This window comes from Adiantum capillus-veneris, chromosome 26, assembly GCF_014529385.1.
Source record: "Adiantum capillus-veneris isolate H3 chromosome 26, ASM1452938v2, whole genome shotgun sequence".
Classification (NCBI taxonomy): domain Eukaryota; kingdom Viridiplantae; phylum Streptophyta; class Polypodiopsida; order Polypodiales; family Pteridaceae; genus Adiantum; species Adiantum capillus-veneris.
The window spans coordinates 7,596,389-7,618,359 of record NC_140956.1 but is presented as its reverse complement, the minus strand read 5'-3'; the positions used below and the strand labels follow the sequence as shown (position 1 = coordinate 7,618,359).

The 21,971-nt window shown below is 44.5% G+C and overlaps 1 protein-coding gene across 2 annotated transcripts in view; it reads right to left on the bottom strand.

Moving 5' to 3' along the window:
- Positions 1 to 21,673, bottom strand: part of LOC147422948 (protein EXECUTER 2, chloroplastic-like) — a 75,758-nt gene extending 54,085 nt beyond the window's left edge. The window contains exons 1-8 of one of the 2 annotated variants that reach the window (XM_086502162.1): positions 20,932 to 21,673; positions 20,711 to 20,827; positions 20,571 to 20,636; positions 20,368 to 20,474; positions 20,196 to 20,274; positions 19,401 to 20,108; positions 19,034 to 19,160; positions 18,182 to 18,502 (exon numbers count right to left, since the gene is read on the bottom strand). In XM_086502162.1, coding sequence (XP_086358288.1) covers positions 18,462 to 18,502; positions 19,034 to 19,160; positions 19,401 to 20,108; positions 20,196 to 20,274; positions 20,368 to 20,474; positions 20,571 to 20,636; positions 20,711 to 20,827; positions 20,932 to 21,513 — 1,827 coding nt within the window. In that variant the 5' untranslated portion in view covers positions 21,514 to 21,673 and the 3' untranslated portion in view covers positions 18,182 to 18,461. Of the gene's footprint in view, positions 1 to 18,181; positions 18,503 to 19,033; positions 19,161 to 19,400; positions 20,109 to 20,195; positions 20,275 to 20,367; positions 20,475 to 20,570; positions 20,637 to 20,710; positions 20,828 to 20,931 lie in introns of those variants that run through there. The other variant, XM_086502161.1, reaches the window with a different exon arrangement.
- Between the last annotated feature and the right edge of the window lie 298 nt (positions 21,674 to 21,971).

The following is a 21,971-nucleotide window of genomic DNA, read 5'->3' as shown; positions in this document are numbered from 1 at the left end:
TGCATGTTCTCCGTCAAGTGTACAGGTGTTTCCATTGACTGTGCGGTATGAATCACCTGTGCTCGAGCCTTAACAGGCTTTTGAATATGATCCAGTGACCCAACTTGCTGAGACGGAACAGGAGGTTGCAGAAAGGCTAAAAACCTCGGATTCTGCATTACTTGTGTGAACATAGCCACAGCAGTAGCCAACTGGGTCCTGAATATATCATCATCAGTCTGTGGTGGTCTTGAGGACTCACCCACTTCATGTGTCTGTTGACCCTGTGAAGAGGAAACCTCTTCAGTCACATCATCTGGTCTGTCAGCCATAATTGCAATTCCCTGTGTCTGGTCTATGATCCCCTGTGTCTTCAAGTCCAAAACTGACCAAGGCTCACTTCTATGGGAAAAAGTGATTTAATCCCGTCGATGGAACCATGAAACCGGCCTGTTTGATCCAAAAAGGGCGGTAGACTTTACTTTCAACCTTGATTTAGCTTTCACCCATTATTAGTCGTCTATTTTACCTGTACTTTCAAGACACAACAAAGGGGAGAGGGATACAGGCTGCTAGATTGCACCTGTATGAGTAGACAGACACCAGATTGGCCCCTAACTTAGGCGCCCCTTTCGGTATTTCTTTATTGTTCAAAAGAGGGAATAAACGCTGTGGTTCCTACAAGCTGCCCCGCACAAACTCGGCTGAATTTCCACTGTTCCAGCCCGATTTCGGCAGCATAACTGTACTAGAACCCTTCACGGTCAGTATTCCCACGCATTGACCGACTTTCCCGAAGCATACGGGCACTTTGCAAAACCTGGCGAGAATCTGCAGCACGCTGAATTCTCTGTTTTCAGCCCTGAAAATGCGCCAGATCGCCTGTACAGCGGTTCCCTTGCGTCCCCGAACCTCCTGGGGGTATTAGGGTCCGTTTAGGGCCAAAACCCTAAACCTGCAAAAATACACAGCAGGCTGTAATTCACTGTTTCGGGCTCCGTTCCGCGTGCCGGTCGCATCCCTAGCAAGTCCTCGAGCTCCCGCACCTGTAGGGCTACTTGCCCTTTGAATCGGACGAGATTTCTGGCGTGAAACCTCTCCGAATTCACCTGTACCTGCGGGGGGATTAGCCGCTAGCTAATCCAGTACCTGTGCAAGAGGCTCTTGCCTCGGCAATCGCGCATGAACCCACACAACTGTACATTGGTCAAATGAAGAGCCCACTAGAGGGGCATAACATACTGCCAAAGGGGAGAGAGAGGGCAGTGCGTAGCGTGCAGGGCATCACTCCTGGCACCGCACTGTACATAGGAGGGAAAGCAAGCACTCCATAGCTCTTAACCTGTGACAGAGACTTGCAAAATGAGCCTCCCAACTATAAATCACGTTTTTGCCTTCTCTATAAGTAGTAAACTGGCCTCAAAGTGCCAAGTGTCACTCATTTGTGCATTTTCCCGCTTTAGACCCTCGGGTCTAAAAATATCTCACCTGCAGCCTCTGTTGACTTGGCCACAGAGTAACAAAATGATCCCCATGTCAAACTGCACGTAATGACGCGAAGACATTTTCAGGTCCCAAAATAGCAGTTCCCTAAATTTTAGGAGATGCTGCCATTGTATCTTTCTAGGTCATCCGACCCTCTTTGTACACTGCGGCCACATCCAAAACTGAAATGTAGCCTCTGTAGCAAAGGATTCCACTTTGGCTAGTCAATGACCCCACTTGGCTAACCATAGTCCTTGTCCAACCTTAGTGCTCTCTTGCCCTCAGGCCCGGACTCCCTCTGGACAGTTCCACACTAGCTATGCAATGCAGGGCAGTTAGATTTCCCGAGGGGTGTTTCCAAAAAGTGAAAGTAAATAGATAATAAGAAAGAAATCAACAAAAAGGATAGATAGTAGTCACACGCTGGTGACAGTAGGAGCACATGCTCAACAGGCACCTTCTCAACAGAACCCCAGCACAACCCAAGGACTCTAGCGTTTTTGCTCCTCAGCAACTTGGCTAACGTTTTTGGACCAGACATCGCAGATTAGCCAGCGTTTTGCCCTTGCAGATCCCTGCGACAAGACCCCAACAGATCAGCCTAGCGTTTTTGCATTTGCAGAACCGCGGCGACAGAAACAACATTTTCAGCCCTAGCGTTTTTGCATCTGCCAGCAACCTCAGCGTTTTGCCGATATATCGCGACAGAATCAGCCCTAGGACCAGCGTTTTCAGTTTTCAGCAGTTAGATTTCGCATATCAAGTCCCGAACCTCGCAGATCTCACCTTTCCGCACCAGTTCCTCGCCGCACGGTCAGTTTCCGCAAGGTTTATAGTTTCAGCCCGGAAAACGCAGATTTCAGCATCTGCGTTTTCAGCGCGTCGTCGTCGCATCATCGTCATCGACATCGTCACCGACACAGAGTCAGAATTCAGCAGATAGAAGATTAGCAGATTTCAGCCCATAGCATTTTTGGACAGCAGTAGAAAGATTGCAGATTTCAGCCCTTAGGTCGACTTCGTCATCGTCGACATAGCCTAGACTTGCATCAGTCTCATGCATACCATTTGTACCAGATTGTGCAATCAATAGTAGACCACTCTCACCGACGAGAGTGGGGCCTTCGGAGGAGGGTTTTACAACGTCTCTAGTGTCGTATCTCTCTTCTCTCTCCATCTCTCAGTCTCATTCACTTGCGCGCACAGTGTCCATTCACTCTGTTGTGATCATAGCACTTTCCATTAAGAACGGAAGGCTCTCCCTTCCATAAGAACTAAAAGGAACCTTGAACACAATTCGGAGCACTCATCTTGAGCAAAGCGCAAACAATCATTCCGCTACACCTAACAGTTTAATGTACTCTTCCAGATTCGCACACTGTTTAGCATTCAACTCGTACCACTTCAAAAGTGTTTGTCAGCCATGCAGGCACAAAAAGCTATTTGAATTGGACCCACGTTGTTGGGGCTTGACCCTAGTTCAACAATGCGGTCCACCATTGAAGCGCATTCCCTTTCAAGAAAGTGGCAGCCTTGCATATCTTCGAAGACTCTGTGAAGTTTCCTCCAGCATAAGTTGCATCAAACAGTTGTATGAAGGTCAAAGCCTTCAGTTGATCTTCAATTCCTCAGAAAGTTTCAAACTTTACTCCTTGCCCACCTTCCTTGTAATCCTTTGGCCGACTCAAAGAAGCCACATTATCATAAACAGGTGCCTACAAAAGTGGTGCTCCATGATTGCCCATTGCGCACTCGCACCACCTGTTTTACCTGTCATATCTGCATTTTGGGTGTATGGCTGCGAACAACAAGCCATACCAAATTGTGTTCCAGGCACTCTAAATTGACCATAGGTACCCTGAAAACCTGGTTGGACACCCATATTCGCGTACATAGGGTTACCCATGTCTGTTTGCATTGTCCCAAACACATTCCCTAGTAACCTGTGGAAGTTCCCTGGCATATAATATTGAAAGGTCTAGCCATAGCTTGAAACATTGAACCACCTCCAAAGTAACCAAGATAAGTAATAGGTAATGGAAGGGTCTGACACATAGCCTGTTCATTACTCCTTGACCATTCTTAAACGGTTCCTGTCCAGCTAAAGCAAATTGCTTTGGATCATTGGACACCGCTGGTAGCTCAACCATATGGGCTTTCCCTCAAGCATCACGAGTCCTCTGCGCATTAGAAATCTCCTTTTCCTGCAGTGGCTCAGTCGTGCCCTGTGTAGGAGGCTAATAACCCTTTGTCGTAGCCTGAAATTCCTATGTAAGAGCCTGTAAGAACTCCTATATCCTTGGGTTGCTAGCCAACTGCTGAAACATGTCCATGCAGCAACGCAGTTGAGCTCTAAACAACCTGTCCTCTTCTTGAAGAGTTGAAGGAACTTTCTCTGTGCCAAGTGAGGAAGATCCCTCTTCAGGTACGTGGTCTCTCTTCTCCACCATAACGACAAGCTTTGTATTGCTTTCAACCACAAAATATCCCGTCAATGGAACCATATAATCAGCCTGTACAACGTAGAGGGCGGTACTATTTCAATTACCTGTTAACTTTACACAAAGCATTGAGAAGAAAACAGAACACGATTGCGTCCAACGACTAGAATGTCACTGCGCACACAAGACCAACACCCTGCAGCCCCCAAAAGTGGCGCCCCTTTTGGTATTTCGTTATTCAACTAACAATTGACGATCCGTACACATAGGCCAAACTCTCATAAAGCTGTCCAAACCTGGTGAGGGCTGAAACGCAGGTTTCTGACCTAATTTCGGCAACACAACAGCGCAAAAACCCTTGTAGATCAAAAACACCTGCCTAGAATGTATTCCCTCGCAATTTAGGAGCTTTCTGGTGAGCTGTCACAGAAATTCAGCGTGCTGTAATTCTCTGTTTTTCTGCTGTCGGTGCCCAAAACCCTATACATGCATCCCAAGGCTCTCACGGAGCTCCCCTAGTGTTCCCTTGCAGTTTAGGTGTGAAACCCTAAACCTGCAGAAAAACACAGCAGGCTGTAATTCTCTGTTTCCGATCATTTTTAGCGGAACGAACACGCCTATGCGCGTCCCAAGGGCTCCCGCACGCAATGGGACGGTTACCCTATGAATTGGACGAGTTTTCACGCTAGAACTCTCTCCAAACTCGCAATCTTACGTAATGGAACTGTGGGTACCTGTGGGGATTAGCAGTTACCTAATCCGGTTCCTGTTCAAAAGGCTCTTGCTTGGCAAACGCGCATAAACCCTCAGAACTGTACATATTCATCTGAGTAGCCCAACTAGTGGGGCATTACCATATGTGCCAAAGGGGGGAGAGAGATGCACGAGAGCAAATCATCGCGCTACATGAGAAAGAGGAGAAGGCAAGCTTTCCATTAAAGCTGTAGACTTGCACCCACTACTCACACACACACTGTAATTGCACTTGTGAAGGTTAAATCAGCCCCTAGCCTCATTTGGGCGCCTCCTCTAGCTAAGGTGTCCTGCAGGTTGCTCTCCTTCTGCCAAGTGTCCAGTTTGCCCCTTTGAGTTAATTCCCTAGTTCCCACTCACTTATAAAGTTGTGACTTTCCGAAAGGCACAGATTTCATTTGAGGCACACAGGCTTCCATACTCATCAAAATTCAGTGCTAAGTGGCCCGACCAATCCTAGACTGACCGACCTAGACTTTCGATGTGAGAAACCTGTTCGGCCATAGCCGTTTCACATTGGCCATGCGATACTTGCGCCTTATCAAGGGTTTCGGAAAAAACAAGTAAAAATACAAATAAATAAAAATATGTAGTACATATTTAGAGAAGGCAATAGGGAAAATACACCTCCTCGTGACAGAGGCGCCCCAAAAATGAGGGGCTGATTTTCGAGTCATTATGCTACACAGTGTGTGAGTGCTGGGTGCAGGTGATCACAGCTTTAATGGAAAGCTTGCCTTCTCCCTTGCTTTATGTAGCGCGACGATTTGCTTTCGTGCATCTATCTCCCCCCTTTGCACATACGGTAATGGCCCTCTAGTTGGGCTTCTCAAATGACCATGTACACTTCTGGGGGTTATATGCACGTTTGCCGAGGCAAGAGCCTTTTGTACAGGAGCCGGATTAGCTAATTGCTAATCCCCTTCAGATACGCACAGTTCCATTGCAAAAAGATGCGAAAATAGAGAGTTTTCTCGCGTGAAAACTCGTTCGATTTTAAGGGGAACTGTCCAATTGCGTGCACGAGCTTTCGAGACACGCCTGGACGTGTTTGCTCCGCTCAAAATGATGCGACACAGAAAATTACAGTCTGCTGTGTTTTTTTGCAGGTTTAGGGTTTCGCACCTAAACTGCAAGGTAATGCCAGGGGAGGCTCGCGAAAGCCTTGGGTGCTTATACAGGACAATTTAGAGAGATTTCCCACAAGGAATCTCGTCTAATTCAAAGGACAAATGACCCTACAGGTGCGGGAGCTCGAGGGCTACCCACAGGAGTGGGCACGCGAATCGGAGCGCAAAACAGAGAACTACAGCCTGCTGTAATTTTTTGCAGTTTAGGGTTTTGGCCAGTTTTGATGCCTACATGTCCAAGGAGCTTCAGGGAAGCTAGGGAATCACCGAACAGGTGTTTTAGTGCAAATTGGGGGCCTAAAACAAAGAATTCAGTGCGCTGTAATTTCTCGTCCGGTTTTGTAAAACAGAGAATTCAGTGCGCTGTAATTTCTCGTCAGGTTTTTGTAAAGTGCTCTAAAGTGCGTGGAACACATTGTTTACTTCAGATTTTGTCCATGCAGGCTTCTACTATTGTTATGCTGTCGAAATCGGGTTAGAGTAAGGGAGCTTCAGCTCGATAAAAGTGAGACAGCTTGTAAAAGTTTAGAGGTTTTTTTCAAGTTTAAGAATAAAGAAATACCCAAAAGGGACGCCGGTCTTTGGGGTCTACAAGGTGTCGTTGTTTGCTTGAAAGCGCTCTAGCTGCCAAGCCATCTTTTGTTTTGAAGTGTTGAATTCCCATCATAGGCTTATACGTAGCATTCTTTTGTGTCGCAAAGTTCAAGTAAAGTTTGCACTATTTCAAGGGTAGGTATGTCACCAGGAGGTGTATTTTTCATGTTGCCTTCTTTAAACATAAACTACAAATTTTCATTAATTTTATTTATACTTGTTTTCCTTGAAACCCTTGAAAAAGTGCAAGTGGACATTGCATGCCAGTGTGAAACGACTACGGCCAAACGGGTTTCTCACATCGAGAATCTAGGTCGATCAATCTGGGACTAGTCGGGACAGTTAGCACTGAATTTCAATGAGTGCGGAAGCTTGTGTGCGCCAAATTGGAATTTGGGCCACTCAGCAAGTCACTTACAATTTTATAAGTTGGTGGATACTATGAATCAAACAAAAGGAGCAAACTGGACACATGGCAGTAGAAGAGCAACATGCAGGTTTACACAGTTCCAAAAGTCTCACTCAAGAGGGGGGCGCCCAAAAACTGAGGGGGAGGCTGATTTTTATCAAAAGTGAACCACAATGTGTGTGTGAGTAGTGGGTGCAAGTTCACAGCTTTCAAAAAGGGCGGTAGACCTTAGACTTAAACCTTATTTGCTTTCACCCATTTAATTTGTCGCCCACTTTACCTGTACTTTACCTGTACTTTCAAGACACAACAAAGGGGAAAGGGATACACGCTGCTAGAATGCACCTGTACGAGAAGACCGACACCAGCTTGCCCCCTAACTTAGGCGCCCCTTTCGGTATTTCTTTATTGTTTAAAAGAGGGAATAAACCCTGTGGTTCCCTACAAGCTGCCCCGCACAAGCTTGGCTGAATTTCAATTGTAATTCTCTGTTTTCAGCCTCGAGAATGCGCCAGATCACTTGTACAGCGGTCCCCTCGTGTCCCCGAACCTCCTGGGGGTATTAGGGTCCGTTTAGGGCCAAAACCCTAAACCTGCAAAAATACACAGCAGGCTGTAATTCACTGTTTCGGGCTCCGTTTTGCGTGCCGGTCGCATCCGTAGCAAGACCTCGAGCTCCCGCACCTGTAGGGCTACTTGCCCTTTGAATCGGACGAGATTTCTGACGTGAAACCTCTCCGAATTCACCTGTACCTGCGGGGGATTAGCCGCTAGCTAATCCAGTACCTGTGCAAGAAGCTCTTGCCTCGGCAATCGCGCATGAACCCACATAATTGTGCATTGGTCAAATGAAAAGCCCACTAGTGGGGCATAGCATACTGCCATAGGGGGGAGAGAGAGCAGTGCGCAGCGTGCAGGGCATCACTCCTGGCACCGCATTGTACATAAGAGGGAAAGGAAGCACTCCATTGAAGCTCTCAACCTGTGACAGCATGAAAATGAGCCTTCTCCTCTCTAAAATAAGCGCCCCCTTCTCTTGCATGAGGAAACTACACAAAAATGTGCCACTTGGCACATTTACAAGCCATTTCCCGTTTCGGGGTTGCCGCCTAAAAATCTCGTGACCGGTTGCCGAGTTGACTTCGCAGCAGAGTTGTAAAATGTTCGCTAGTCATATCCGAGGTAATGACGCGAACACATTTTCAGGTCCCAAAATAGCAGTTCCATATTTTTTGGAGATGCTGCCATTGTATCTTTCTAGGTCATCTGACCCCCTTTGTACACTGCAGCCACACCCAGAACTGAAATGTAGCCTCTGTAGCAAAGGATTCCACTTTGGCTAACCATAGTCCTTGTCCAACCTTAGTGCTCTCTTGACCTCAGGCCTGGACTCCCTCTGAACAGTTCCACACTAGCTATGCAATGCAGGGCAGTTAGATTTCCCGAGGGGTGTTTCCAAAAAGTGAAGGTAAATAAATAATAAGAAAGAAATCAACAAAAAGGATAGATAGTAGTCACACGCTGGTGACATACCCCCCTCTTGAAATCTCAAACGTCCTCGTTTGCATCTATGTCGTACATGCTCACAGTCAACACTGATGTATTCAACACCTGTCGACACATGTACGACACATACATGCTCATTGTCAACCCTGGTGTATTCAACACCTTGTCGACACATGTATTGCCTGCGTGTGAACCCTGTCCCAATGACATAGTGGTAGCTTCGCACTGTGCCATTGCTTTGAGTCATTAACTTTCCAATGACAAAATGTAGCTACGCATTTTGCCACTGTCTTTAGTACACGTTGGATCCAGTAACACTTTCGAGCATACCCAAACCGACAGTTTAGGAATGCAGTTACACATGTATCCTTTAATAGAAGCAATTACTGTATCCTTGACAAACTGACAAGAAATACTCACTTCTGTAGCACTAAGCACACGTTTGGACATTCCGTAAGAGCAATTGCCAAACTGACAATCTGTACAGCTCTAACATTCATGTAACATGTACTTGATTTGAGCTCACTTTCAATACCATGTACATCATTTCTTTCAGAAGCCATTGTCACACCGACAATCCATGTAGCTTTGAAACTCAAGGGGTCAAGGTAGGTTGCAAATCGAAGGCTTCAAGGTAAAGTGATAACACAGTTGGTGACTCTGCAAGTTCACCTTCTTCCATCCACTTAGCATCCATTGGTGGATAGTTTCTGAACTTTACCAAGTAACGCCTAGCAACCTTGCCTTTCACTTTTCTTTCTTTATGTGCCAAAATCTGTTCCGGGACCAAGATCTCGTTAAGTTCCTCGACTTCCGGCTGATCTTCAGCTGGCATATCCTCTGGCACATCACCCACATCGGGTCTGAGAAGACTCACATGAAACGCATTGTGAATCTTCCAACTCTCAGGCAATTTCAGCCTATATGCAACATCATTGATTATGTCGCATACTTGAAAAGGCCCATAGTAACGCATGCTGAGCTTTGGAAACAGTCTTTCCTTGCCCTTCATCTTCTTTAACCTTGCCTTTTCAAAGCGTAGAAGCACCGAATCACCAAGTGAAAATACCACTTCACGACGGTGACGATCAGCTGCTTTCTTTTGCTTTGTCTGAGTCTTTTCTAAGGCCACTTTGACCTTCTTGTACATTTCATCCATGTCCTGAACATACTTATCTGCTTCAAATATCTTGTCCTTTGTATGCAGTATGGGAGGAACTTTCTTGCCACCCTCAACTATCTCAAAAGGTGCCTTGCCAGTTGATGAATGCACTGTATTATTGTATGCATACTCCACCAATGGCAAATACTGCTCCCACTTTCCTTTATGCTCTGACACATAGCACTTCAGCACATCTAGGACAGTAGAATTTGCCTCTTCTGACTGCCCATCTGTTTGAGGATGAAATGACGAAGAGAATTTGAGCGTTGTGCCCATATTCTCAAACAAGCCTGTCCAGAACAAACTTGTCATGCGTGGATCACGGTCGCTAACAATCGACTGTGGCATGCCATGATACTTGAGAATATTGCTCATAAACAAGCGTGCCATCTGATCTGGCTTTATCTTCTTCCTGACAGGAATAAAATGAGCGTGCTTGCTGAATCTGCAAATGATGGTCCAAATACCATCGTTTCCTGTCTGCGTTCTCAGAAGATCAAAGATAAATCCATAGCAATACTTTCCCATGGTTTATCTGGAATAGGTAGTGGTTGCAATAACCCTGGTGCCTTTTGCCTGTCAAACTTGACTTTCTGGCATATTAGGCATTCTCGCACAAAGGCATCCACATCTCTTCTCAATGTAGGCCAGTAGAAGAATGTCTCAACCGCTTTAACTGTAGCATCGATACCACGATGCCTTGCATACGGTGGGACATGACTCTCTTCCATAACTTTGCGTCGCAATGGCTTTGTGACACACAATCTGCCATGCATCATCATGAACCCATCTTTGCGAAGATAGTGTTCATGACGTTGTCCATCCATTAGCTGCTCGAAGACTCTTGCAAAATCTTCATCATTTTCATACTGTTCCCTCATATCATCAAGTTCATGATGATAAGGAATTGACACGGCTGAAATTTGTGGCTTCCTTGACAAGGCATCAGCCACAACGTTCTTCTTGCCTTCCACATGCACAATCTGAAAATGGAACATGGACAAGATATTTGCCCATCGCATATGCTTCTCAGATAACTTTGCCTGTGTCAAGACGTATCGCAAGGTCTGATGATCCGTTTGGACAACGAAATCTGTACCTAGCAAGTAGTGTTTCCAACTTAAGAGTGCATGAATGACGGCCTGTAGTTCTTTTTCATAGACTTGCATAGTCTTTTCTGGCCCTTGCAAGATTCTACTCTCATAGGCTACTACCCTGCCATCTTGCATTAGCACTGCACCAATGCTACTACCGCAGGCGTCACACTGGACCACAAATGACTTCCTAAGATTTGGCAACACAATGACTGGATCTGAAGTCATCTTTTTCTTTAAGAGATTAAAAGCTGAAATCTCTTTCTGTGTCCATCTAAAGGTGACTGCCTTCTTTTGAAGAGCATGTAAAGGTGAAGCAATCTCAGCGAAATTTCGGATAAACCTTCTATAATAGGAGCATAGTCCCAAGAAGCTTCGGACATCGTGCACCGTCTTCAAATCTGGCCATGACTTGATCGCTTCAACTTTAGCAGGATCCATTCTGACACCATCCTTTGAGACAATGTGTCCAAGAAAATGAATCTCTTCCAAAAAAAATTCACTTTTCTTTGCATTGATGAGCAACCTATGGCTGCGTAGCTCTTTGAACACAATGGGCAAGTGATGCCTATGCTCCTCTTCATTCTTTGAGTAGACTATCATGTCATCAAAGAATGTACCAACAAACTGCCAGTGTGGACGGAAAATTCTGTCCATCATCCTATTGAACGTAGCAGGAGCATTTGTGAGACCAAGGGACATCACTAAAAATTCGTAAAGGCCAAACGTTGTTCTTCTAAAGGCAGTCTTGTGCACATCCTCTTATCTAATGCGGATCTGATGGTACCCACTCTTTAGATATATCCTGCTAAACATAGCTGTTGCTTCTAATTTGTCCAGAATATCATCAATTCTTGGTATAGGGAACCTATTCTTGATGGTATTCTTGTTCAGTGCACGGTAGTCGATGCACATACGCCATGAGCCATCCTTTTTCTGCACCAACAACACTGGAGAACAGAATGGAGATGAATTGGGCTGAATCAGCCCCTTGTCTAACAGCTCCTGTACTTGGCTCATTATCTCTTTCTACTGAGCCGCGCTAACCCTGTACGGAGGCTTATTTGGTGGGCTACTGCCTGGCACCAAATCTATCGCATGGTCCTCGGGTCTCTCTGGCGGTAATCGAGACGGTAATGAATCAGAAAAACAGTCACTATACTGTTGTAAAAACATTGACCTTTCTTTATCTAACACAGATAAATTTGATTCATCACAATCTGACACTTCACATGCAAAAACCAAGTTCGCAGAAAGATGCTTTTTCATTACAAAAGTAATAGCAGAAGCTGATACAGTGGGAATAGACTCCCCTTTAAGCTTTACATCCAGAATGTGAGTCTTTCCCCTGCTCTATGCAGTGATCTTTTTGTTGTAGGCATCCATGATTCCTTGTATACGAAATAACCAAGGAATACCTAACAACACATCACATCCGTCCAATGGCATGATGTAAAATTCTTCAACATCTACATAGGACTGGATATGTAGGCGCAACTTTCCGATGATTGGTGTCACAGCCTCTGTATGGCCACGACATGCCAAACCTACCTCTGTTGTATACCCCATCTCTTCAGGTCTGATTCCCAACTTTGAAGCCAATTCTGGGGAAATGAAGTTGGCTTTGGCACCTGGATCAAAGAAGATAAGAATTGTTTGATCCCAGACCTTTCCCAATGCTCTGCAAAGCTCACTTGCATCTGAATTTGGCTTGTCGCCCACCATATCTGGCACTAGACCAGCCATGGGCTTCTTTTCTTTCTTGTCTTCCTTGTCTTCAGAATCAGCTGGCCTTTTCTTTTGAGGACAATTGTAAGCAATGTGGCCACGCTACTCACAGATAAAGTATTTGTTCTCTGACCTCGGGACCTTTTGCTCTTCCGACTTGCGAGGAAAACGTCTTTTCCATTTCTTTGCTGGTCCCTTTTTTGATTCAGCCGTAGCTTTGCCTTTCCCTACGTTGGCTGGCTCCTGAGTCCCTTTAGGAACCTCATTGGGAACGTGCTTCTTCGCTGAATTTTTCTTGGCTGATCCTTCCTTGACGCCAGTATTGAATTCACAATCTTCTCCCTTGAGCAAACCATTGCTAGTGTTTGCTACCTCGATGAGCTACGTCAAAGTAGTGACTTTGGTCTTCGTGCAGTACTTTCTCAATCCTTTGGGTAGGCCACAACAGTATTTTTCAATCTGTTCTATCAATGGCACAAACCTATAGGAAGTTACTGGAAGTAGAGCTTTCCAAAACTTCCGATTGTAGTCATCCAGATTCTTGCAAGTGGCAACATTAAGCTGGTGCCATTCTGTCATGACATGTGCTTCAAAGTCATCAGATAACCATGCTGCTGCAAAAATCTGCTTGAAGTAAATCCATGTGGACGGAGCTAGCCCTTGAAGCAATAAAGTTGTCCACCATTGTCCCGCATTCCCTGTCAAGAAAGTGGCTGCCTTGCGGACCTTTGAAGCCTCCGTAAAGTTTCCCCTTGCATCGGCCTTGTCAAACTGCTGGAGGAATGAGAGAGCCTTCTTCCTGTCATCAAACCCTGTAAAGGTCGTGAATGTCACACCTTTGCCACCTTCTTTGTACGAAGTTGGCCTCTCCAGCGGCGTTAAGTTGTCATATGGAAGTGACTGAAACATGGGAACACTGTTAGGGTTCATCTGTGTTCCCTGACCGCAATTAAGTTGACCTGGAAATGCCATAACATGGGAACACTGTTAGGGTTCATCTGTGTTCCCTGACCGCAATTAAGTTGACCTCGAAATGCCATATTTGGCTGTTGATTTAATATTCCAACCATACCAAAATTTGCCTGTGGCATCCCAAATTGGCCCTGAGCGCTTTGAAACCCTGATAGCATGCCCGTAACACCATACATGGGGTTAGGCGTCATTGTTTGAGCACCCTCGAATACTGTTCCTGGCGTGTAAAATTGATTTCCAGGTGCATGACCAGCCATGCTCTAGAATACCGATCCACCTCCAAAATAGCCAGGGTGTACTGAAGATGGTGGGAAGACTTGTTGCATAGCCTGTAGGTTGCTTCCCTGCCCATTAGAACCAGCGATAGGCTGCTGAAAAGTGGCTGGCTGAACTGGTATAGCTTGAAAGACTGGCTTCTCAACCCCCTGTTCTTGCACCTTAGGCACACGTTGTGGAGACTGCATGTTCTCCGTCAAATGTACAGGTGTTTCCATTGACTCTGCAATATGAATCACCTGTGCTCGAGCCTTAACAGACTTTTGAATATGATCCAGTGACCCAACTTGCTGAGACGGAAGAGAAGGTTGAAGAAAGGCTAAAAAACTCGGGTTCTGCATTACTTGTGTGAACATAGCCACAGCAGTAGCCAACTGGGTCCTGAATATATCATCATCTGTCTGTGGTGGTCTTGAAGACTCACCCACTTCATGTGTCTGTTGACCCTGTGAAGAGGAAACCTCTTCAGTCACATCATTTGGTCTGTCAGCCATAATTACAATTTCCTGTGTCTGGTCTATGATCCCCTGTGTCTTCAAGCCCAAACTGACCAAGGCTCACTTCTATGAAAAAGTGATTTAATCCCGGCGATGGAACCATGAAACCAGCCTGTACTTTCAAAAAGGGCGGTAGACCTTACACTTAAACCTTATTTGCTTTCACCCATTTAATTTGTCGCCCACTTTACCTGTACTTTCAAGAAACAACAAAGGGGAAAGGGACACAGGCTGCTAGAATGCACCTGTATGAGAAGAACGACACCAGATTGGCCCCTAACTTAGGCGCCCCTTTCGGTATTTCTTTATTGTTTAAAAGAGGGAATAAACGCTGTGGTTCCCTACAAGCTGCCCCGCACAAGCTTGGCTGAATTTCAACTGTTCCGGCCTGATTTTGGTAGCATAACTGCGCTAGGACCCTTCACAATCAGTATTCCCACGCATTGAATGACTTTCCCGACGCATATAGGCACTTTGCAAAACCTGGCGAGAATCTGCAGCACGCTGAATTCTCTGTTTTCAGCCCCAAAAATGCGTCAGATCACCTGTACAGCGGTCCCCTCGCGTCCCCGAACTTCCTGGGGGTATTAGGGTCCGTTTAGGGCCAAAACCCTAAACCTGCAAAAATACACAGCAGGCTGTAATTCACTGTTTCGGGCTCCGTTTTGCGTGCCGGTCGCATCCGTAGCACGCCCTTGCGCTCCCGCACCTATAGGGCTACTTGCCCTTTGAATCGGACGATTTCTAACGTGAAACCTCTCCGAATTCACCCGTACCTGTGGGGGATTAGCCGCTAACTAATCCAGTACCTGTGCAAGAGGCTCTTGCCTCGGCAATCGCACATGAACCCACATAACTATACATTGGTCAAATGAAAAGCCCACTAGTGGAGCATAACATACTGCCATAGGGGAGAGAGAGAGCAGTGCGTAGCGTGCGGGGCATCACTCCTGGCACCGCACTGTACATAAGAGGGAAAGGAAGCACTCCATTGAAGCTCTCAACCTGTGACAGCATGAAAATGAGCCTTCTCCTCTCTAAAATCAGCGCCCCCTTCTCTTGCATGAGGAAACTGCACAGAAATGTGCCACTTAGCACATTTACAAGCCATTTCCCGTTTCGGGGTTGCCGCCTAAAAATCTCGTGACCGGTTGCCGAGTTGACTTCGCGGCAGAGTTGTAAAATGTTCGCTAGTCATATCGGAGGTAACGACGCGAACACATTTTCAGGTCCCAAAATAGCAGTTCCATATTTTTTGGAGATGCTGCCATTGTATCTTTCTAGGTCATCTGACCCCCTTTGTACACTGCAGCCACACCCAGAACTGAAATGTAGCCTCTGTAGCAAAGGATTCCACTTTGGCTAGTCAATGACCCCACTTTGGCTAACCATGGTCCTTGTCCAACCTTAGTGCTCTCTTGCCCTCAGGCCTGGACTCCCTCTGAACAGTTCCACGCTAGCTATGCAATGCAAGGCAATTAGATTTCCCGAGGGGTGTTTCCAAAAAGTGAAAGTAAATAAATAATAAGAAAGAAATCAACAAAAAGGATAGATAGTACTCACACGCTGGTGACACTTACTCAGAATGGAGCACCATTCACTTGGGACCTTTACAAATTACGGTTTTTGAGGGACTTAAACGCAAGTTGACTACATGGTCGGTGTGGAAGTTACCAGATTTGTAGAAGTCTTTTGAGGTTTTCTGTGATGCTTGTGGAAGCACTCTGAGAGCGGTCTTAAAGCAAGATGACGATGGCATAGCTTATGAAAGCAGGATGTTGACTAAGCCAGACAAGGTTGCAAAGACCTATCACAAAGAGCTTTGAGCAATCATACATGCTTTGACTCAATGGAGGTATAGTATACGGTGTATGTGTACTTGTATAGTAGGTAAGAAAGTGAAGTCTGACAAGAACATAGCAATCGGACTCCTCAAACCTTTACCAATTCCAAATCGCCCTTGGGAGAGTGTTGCAATGAACTTTGTTTTTTGTTTTCCCAAAACTCAAAGTGAGCATAATGGCATACGGACTATAGTGGGATAGATTCACCAAGCAAGCTCATTTTGTATCACTGAAGACCGATCATTTGGCATAAATGTTTGTCTTACACATCTTTCAGTTACATGGCATGCCTACATCTATTATTTCCGATAGAGATCGCCAATTCATCAATCTATTTCAGAGAGCAGTCTATGAGAATGTGGGCCACTACGCTCAAATTCTTGTCATTGGTTCATCCACAGACCTATGGACAATCAGAGATAACGGATTCAGTGGTGTCAAACTTGTTTAAGTGTTACATCTCTGAACAAAAGTCTCAAAGGGAACGGTATTTGCCATTGGTGGAGTTTGCATACAATAACATTGTTCACACTTCGATGGGGAAGGCACCATTTGAGATTGTCAAGGGCGGCAAAAAGGGTCCTCCTATTTTGTGGACCAAGGACAAGATTTTTCGAGTAGATCACATCGTTTCGAATTTGGAGACTGCATATGCAAAGGTGAGGCTTTGCAAAAGTATCAAGAACGGTGTCACATGCGCATTGCACTTGAGCAAGCGGGGTCCCATAAGTTGGCGAGAACTTCTCTTTTAAAAATAGGCCACTCAACAAGACTTGTAAGTTGGTAAAACTTCTTCTGCTCCTTCTGTTGTTGCTTCTTCTTTTAGGGTTTAGGCCCCTCGATCGCGATCTACAAGTCGGCTAGGGTTAGGCTCGGAGTGAGCAATTTGTGACACGGTGTGTTGGCCCAAATGGCCATAGATAGCATAAGGTATGTTAGCTCTTATAACATCATATCGAGAATGTGAAGCCAAAAAACTAAGAGTTAAGTTTCTGCAAGAGTCTTATTATGAGTTATTCTCACATAATAGCATTTCAAAGTGCCTGCAGTTTTATTATTCTCAAGAACATAAGACAATATTATACACTATCTAAAAAAATGCATTAACATTGTGACTACTATCTTTACTAAATGACCATGTGTTTACCTTACTGGTGATTATTGAGTGGGGACAAGTGAAAAAAGTAAACCTTGTTGAGTTAGTAGTTAGCATCTTCCAAGGTGAGAGATACAAAATGCCTGAATGATATGTGTGCAGTGAAGATTGTATATCCATTCCTAATTTTGTAAAGAAAACTATGACCTAGAAATGCAAATGTCAACCGCACAACAAACATGCTAACACTGACCAACGGCCCATTCCCATTGGTAGCCCTATTGCTGTAAGGAAAGAAACGAAAAAAGTGTGTTTCAGCTTATTTTGATTTTTGCAAGAGAGAGAAATGCGATGACAACACTTTATCTAATTTGAATAAAAAACACTTATCTTTTCATACACATTATTATGATCGTTTACTTACATTTAACCAAATGAGCTGCCCCATAGAGACCCGAAGACCATACGATTGATCTAGTTCCTGATGGCTCTCCTCCAAATCAACTTCCTTATCGCACAAGTTCAGTGCAACCGTAACAAGGGTCTTATTAAGCCTAGTACTTCTCCATGTTGTTCACCAGTATTACTTACTCCCAAAACAGATGGCACAATCTGAATGTACATAGGTTATCAATCTCTAAGAGAAAATGACAAAAAAGAATAGATTCCCCTCAATGTTGTAACCACTTTCCTTATAATTCTCTCTTTACCTGCATATAATCCCTCAAATTGGCAAAACCTTGAATTATTTACAGCAAGAACAAATTTCCGGCCTCATCAATCTTAAGAGTATCTAATTCCCATCACTCTAGAAGATGCTCACAGTACAACCTTATGAACAACTTTTAGACTGCATGAATTTAAGTAATACCTATTAAACTCACTAATCTTTCCGCGACTTTTCATTGCGTGACCATTGATGGATCAAATTATTCAATCATATTTGAAATTTCACAAGCGTCTTCTTCGACGACATCCTTGTTTTTTCTCAGACCAAAAGAGAGCATCAACATCACTTCCAAGTTATTTATGACATAAGGTGTTAGAACAAGAAGCAAATTCACGAGAAGGAAGACTCCCGTTCATAGAGTTTCGGAAATTACGCACGCTAGAATCCAATCCAATTCTCATAAATTGAGTTCTCGGAAATTGGAGTTTCAGGTAACAAAATTCAACAAGGAATATCTCCATAGAATGCTCAATAAATTAGATTCGTTCGATAGAGAAATTAGGAGCAAGCGGATTCGTCATGGGACTATAGGCAAGTCCTCATAAGAAACACAAATCACCGATTTGTAACAAATAATCTCTTCCTCTCAAAATGTAACTTTTCCCTTTTCCGCATGAAATAAGAATGAGGATGGAGAAAAGGGTAAAAAATACTCTCTCTCAGTCGATGTGCTGTCCCCATTTAATCTGAAGCAAATTTCAAGGCGGAGAGGTCCCCACCTGTTGGATTCTCTTTTCTCTCACTTTCTATCAACCTCGTCTATGTTTATGCTTTTTTCAAAGAAAAGTTGAGGTATGCTTCATGTTCTGTAATTGAAAAAAGCAGAAAATACTCTCTCTCAGTCTATGTGCTTGCCCTATTTAATCTGAAGAAAATTGCATGTTGGAGTCTCTTTTCTCTCACTTCCTATCAGATTCGTCTATGTCTTTACTTTTCAAGGAATTGAATTAAGAGAGTGTGATTGAAGTTAAGCTACCCTTCCTACTCTGTGACAATGTGAAGTGAGAAGCTTTAAAAGTGCACTAGATTTTACATAACCATACCTAAGATGGCTAGTCAAAGTCCACTAAATGGGTGTCACACAAACTTTTGACATTGTCATTCTACATTTCACAATAAAAACTTCTTGATGTCAACAAAGAAAGTCGGTCCTAATATACGTTCCACATGTGCAGATTAAGCACACATAATACTAGAAAGAACAAAACTAAATCAAAATATGGATCCATAACAATCAATCTGAAGTGAAATTTTGGGATCATACATTTAACTCCTACATGCACCACTTCTAAAAGGACGTTCTTCACAAGAGCTAGTGTTTCACATGCATTACCAACCTGTCATTGGATCAGTACTGGAATCAGTCAACTTGATTCGCTCGAAGGAAGTACATTTAGACAAACCACGTCGTCGCTGTACTTGACTGATAGCAATCTTCAGAAGTTCTCCCATATCCTTAGATACCTGGAAAAAACAAGACACTGGGATTCAGAACAAAAGAAATCGAATCGCAAAGGCACTAAAAATATCAAAAGGCTTCTATGGTCCCTCTCTTAATCCGGGAGTTGTAGATATAGCGAACTGGGAAGAACAGAAAGAAAGAGAAGCTGTTGGGGTAAAACTCCAGGCACAGGTGAAATTTCTATTATTGATACTCGTAACCTTCATAAATCCATAAACAACGATGACAAGCTGGACACTTACTTTTACCGGAACCTTGTCAAGGTTTGAGACTACTTTTGAGATATCAGAAGGGAGCTCAGTAGAAGTCAATGCATTTGCAACTGAAGAGGCTTTCGCCGGCGGCAACAACTCTTTTATGGGCACTGGTTCCAATATTTCATCTATGTGCAAGAGAAAAGAATCTTTACTTTGATTTTCAATTCTTGCCCGCCTCCTTATTGGAGCCTTTTGAAGTTTATCATCTGATGCACTCTGTAGAGTTCCACCCACAATCAATCTGATGGGTATTTCCCTCTGCACTTCCTGTGCCGACTCACCAACATCTCCAGCTTTCTCTTTGGCTTCTTGTAGTACCTCCTCATTGATAGCTTCATTCCCTTTCTTTGCTCCCTCACCATCGCGAGCATCAACCTCTTCCAAAATCTGTTCAACAATTTTTGGAATATCCTCTCCATTTTGGGCAATGACTCTGAAAACCTTTAGCTTTACATCAGGTATACGATCTTTGATGAAGTTTATTATGCCATTGAGTCCATCATCCACAACTTGAGCATCCCCACTTTTGCCTTTCTCATCACTGAAGGACTCTGTTAAATCCTTAGCTTTAGTGTCCTTCCCATCTTCTGCCATTGTGTTCATATCCACAATGTTTACATCAACATTTACATCAAATGATGTGGGAGCACCCCATAAAGGCTCTGCGCTACCACCTCGTTGTAAATATACCACCTGCAGTTATTGCAAGAGAGGTGTTAGTACAAGAAGCCAAGGGAGCCAAACAATACAATGTATTCACTCAACCCCGGCATAGAATACCTGTTGATGATAACCTTCGGCATCTTTTCTGATGAAAACTTCAAACAATGGAGTGCCAACAGATGCAGATGCTAGTTGCCTAAAACAGAAACGGAATGTCAGCATTTTGAAATCTCTCAGAAGTTCTAAACAAGGGCAGTTATAATTGAACACCAATTCAGATCCTTCCTGCCTTGCAGTGTAGCCTTTCGCTATGAATCTTCCAAATGTAGAGCTTATGTTGATAATGCGACCATAAGGATCATTTTCGCCTTTTGCCAAACCCACCCACCAGCCTAACTGCACATCATACACATGAAATATAAAGCGCGTGAAGAATATAGGGAAAAAACAATTTTCCATTTCTCTAATGTCAAACCGCGGCTTAAAGTTTACCAATCCAGCAGCTGCTTCATCTCTGAGCCTTGTCGCTGTTTCATATCTCTCATTTTCCAATGCCGACTAGAAAAAAGACATAAAATAAGACATACCGACGCTTGTGAGACATCTGCACTAGCAAAAACCATGTGCCCTACCTTCAGGTCAATGAGAACCTCGGCGACCGGATCACATGTGGTTGCTTCTTCCAGAGCCTCCTTCAACCGCGCAGCTTCCTTGAAATTTTCCTCAGTAATAGCGCTTTCTAATTGGAACTGCATCACAATAAAAAGATAGGCAAATTGTTTGTCACCACTGATAAAGACAACATTAAGCTTCTAACGCAAGTTTCAAAAGAACAGGTTGATCTCACAGGCACCTTGAGAGTGGTTGCAAGCTTCTCTTGTTCTTCAACTTGAACGAAATGTTCCCTCCACCGCTCCCAGTCCCAAATCACCTCCTGCTCGATAACTGGCTCTGCTTGCTCCATAGGCTCCATATATTGGTCAGGTTTGGATTTCCTGTAACTGTCAAAGTAGCTCTGCCACCTCCTGCTAGCATTGCTTAATATTTCTCGAAGAGGGTCCCCAATTCTAGTAGCAGCAGCCTTCAGCTGTTGTAAGTCCCACAAAACAGGAGGCTCAGCAGCAAATCCCTCCCCATCTCCGTCCCTAGGTTGCGAACCTTCCGATGAATGATGATTGGATGCTGATGATGGGTCGTTTGTTCCATCGCTGCTACTACATGAAACGGGCACAGCTCGGTTGAAGCTGGTGCCCTTGCGAGAGCGGCAGTCACCTGGGACATAAAGGCGTTGGAGGCGGGGCGTTCTGGAATATGAGCTGAGAGAGGATGAAAAGGTAAGACTCCTGAGCTTCAGAGCCTCCTGCGATGAGATGTGGGTCTCCCCCACGTATGGGGAGCACATGTGACCGACTGTGGTCATGCCGGCTCCAGCCATGATGATACAATGGAACAATCCTCAAATCTATCTGAGCAGCAAAACCCGTCAAAAGAGAGCGAGAGGGGATGATGCCCCTTGCGCACGTGAAGGAATGAAACGGAGTAGCAGCAGCGGCGCCCTCGTCGGAGGAGCCAGCAGCAAAATGCTCACACTTCAGCCTCCCCCTCCATCATATCCACGGGTGTTGATATGGCCTATGGCCACGTGGCAGTATTTGATTCGTTCCTGCCTGGAGAGTTACAGCGTTAAGATTTTTTTTGTAATACGATCTCGCTGAGATACATCGAGAGGAACATAAAAGAGTTTAAGAAACACGTTTTTGATACAAAATTGAGCCTGTAGATTGTTAAAATATTCATTATTATGCTAACATGAGCGCAATCTTTTCATCGAGAAATCATGTGTTGTGTAGAGAGAAAGAAGAGAGAACTTGAACAACAACCAAAAGCAAAACA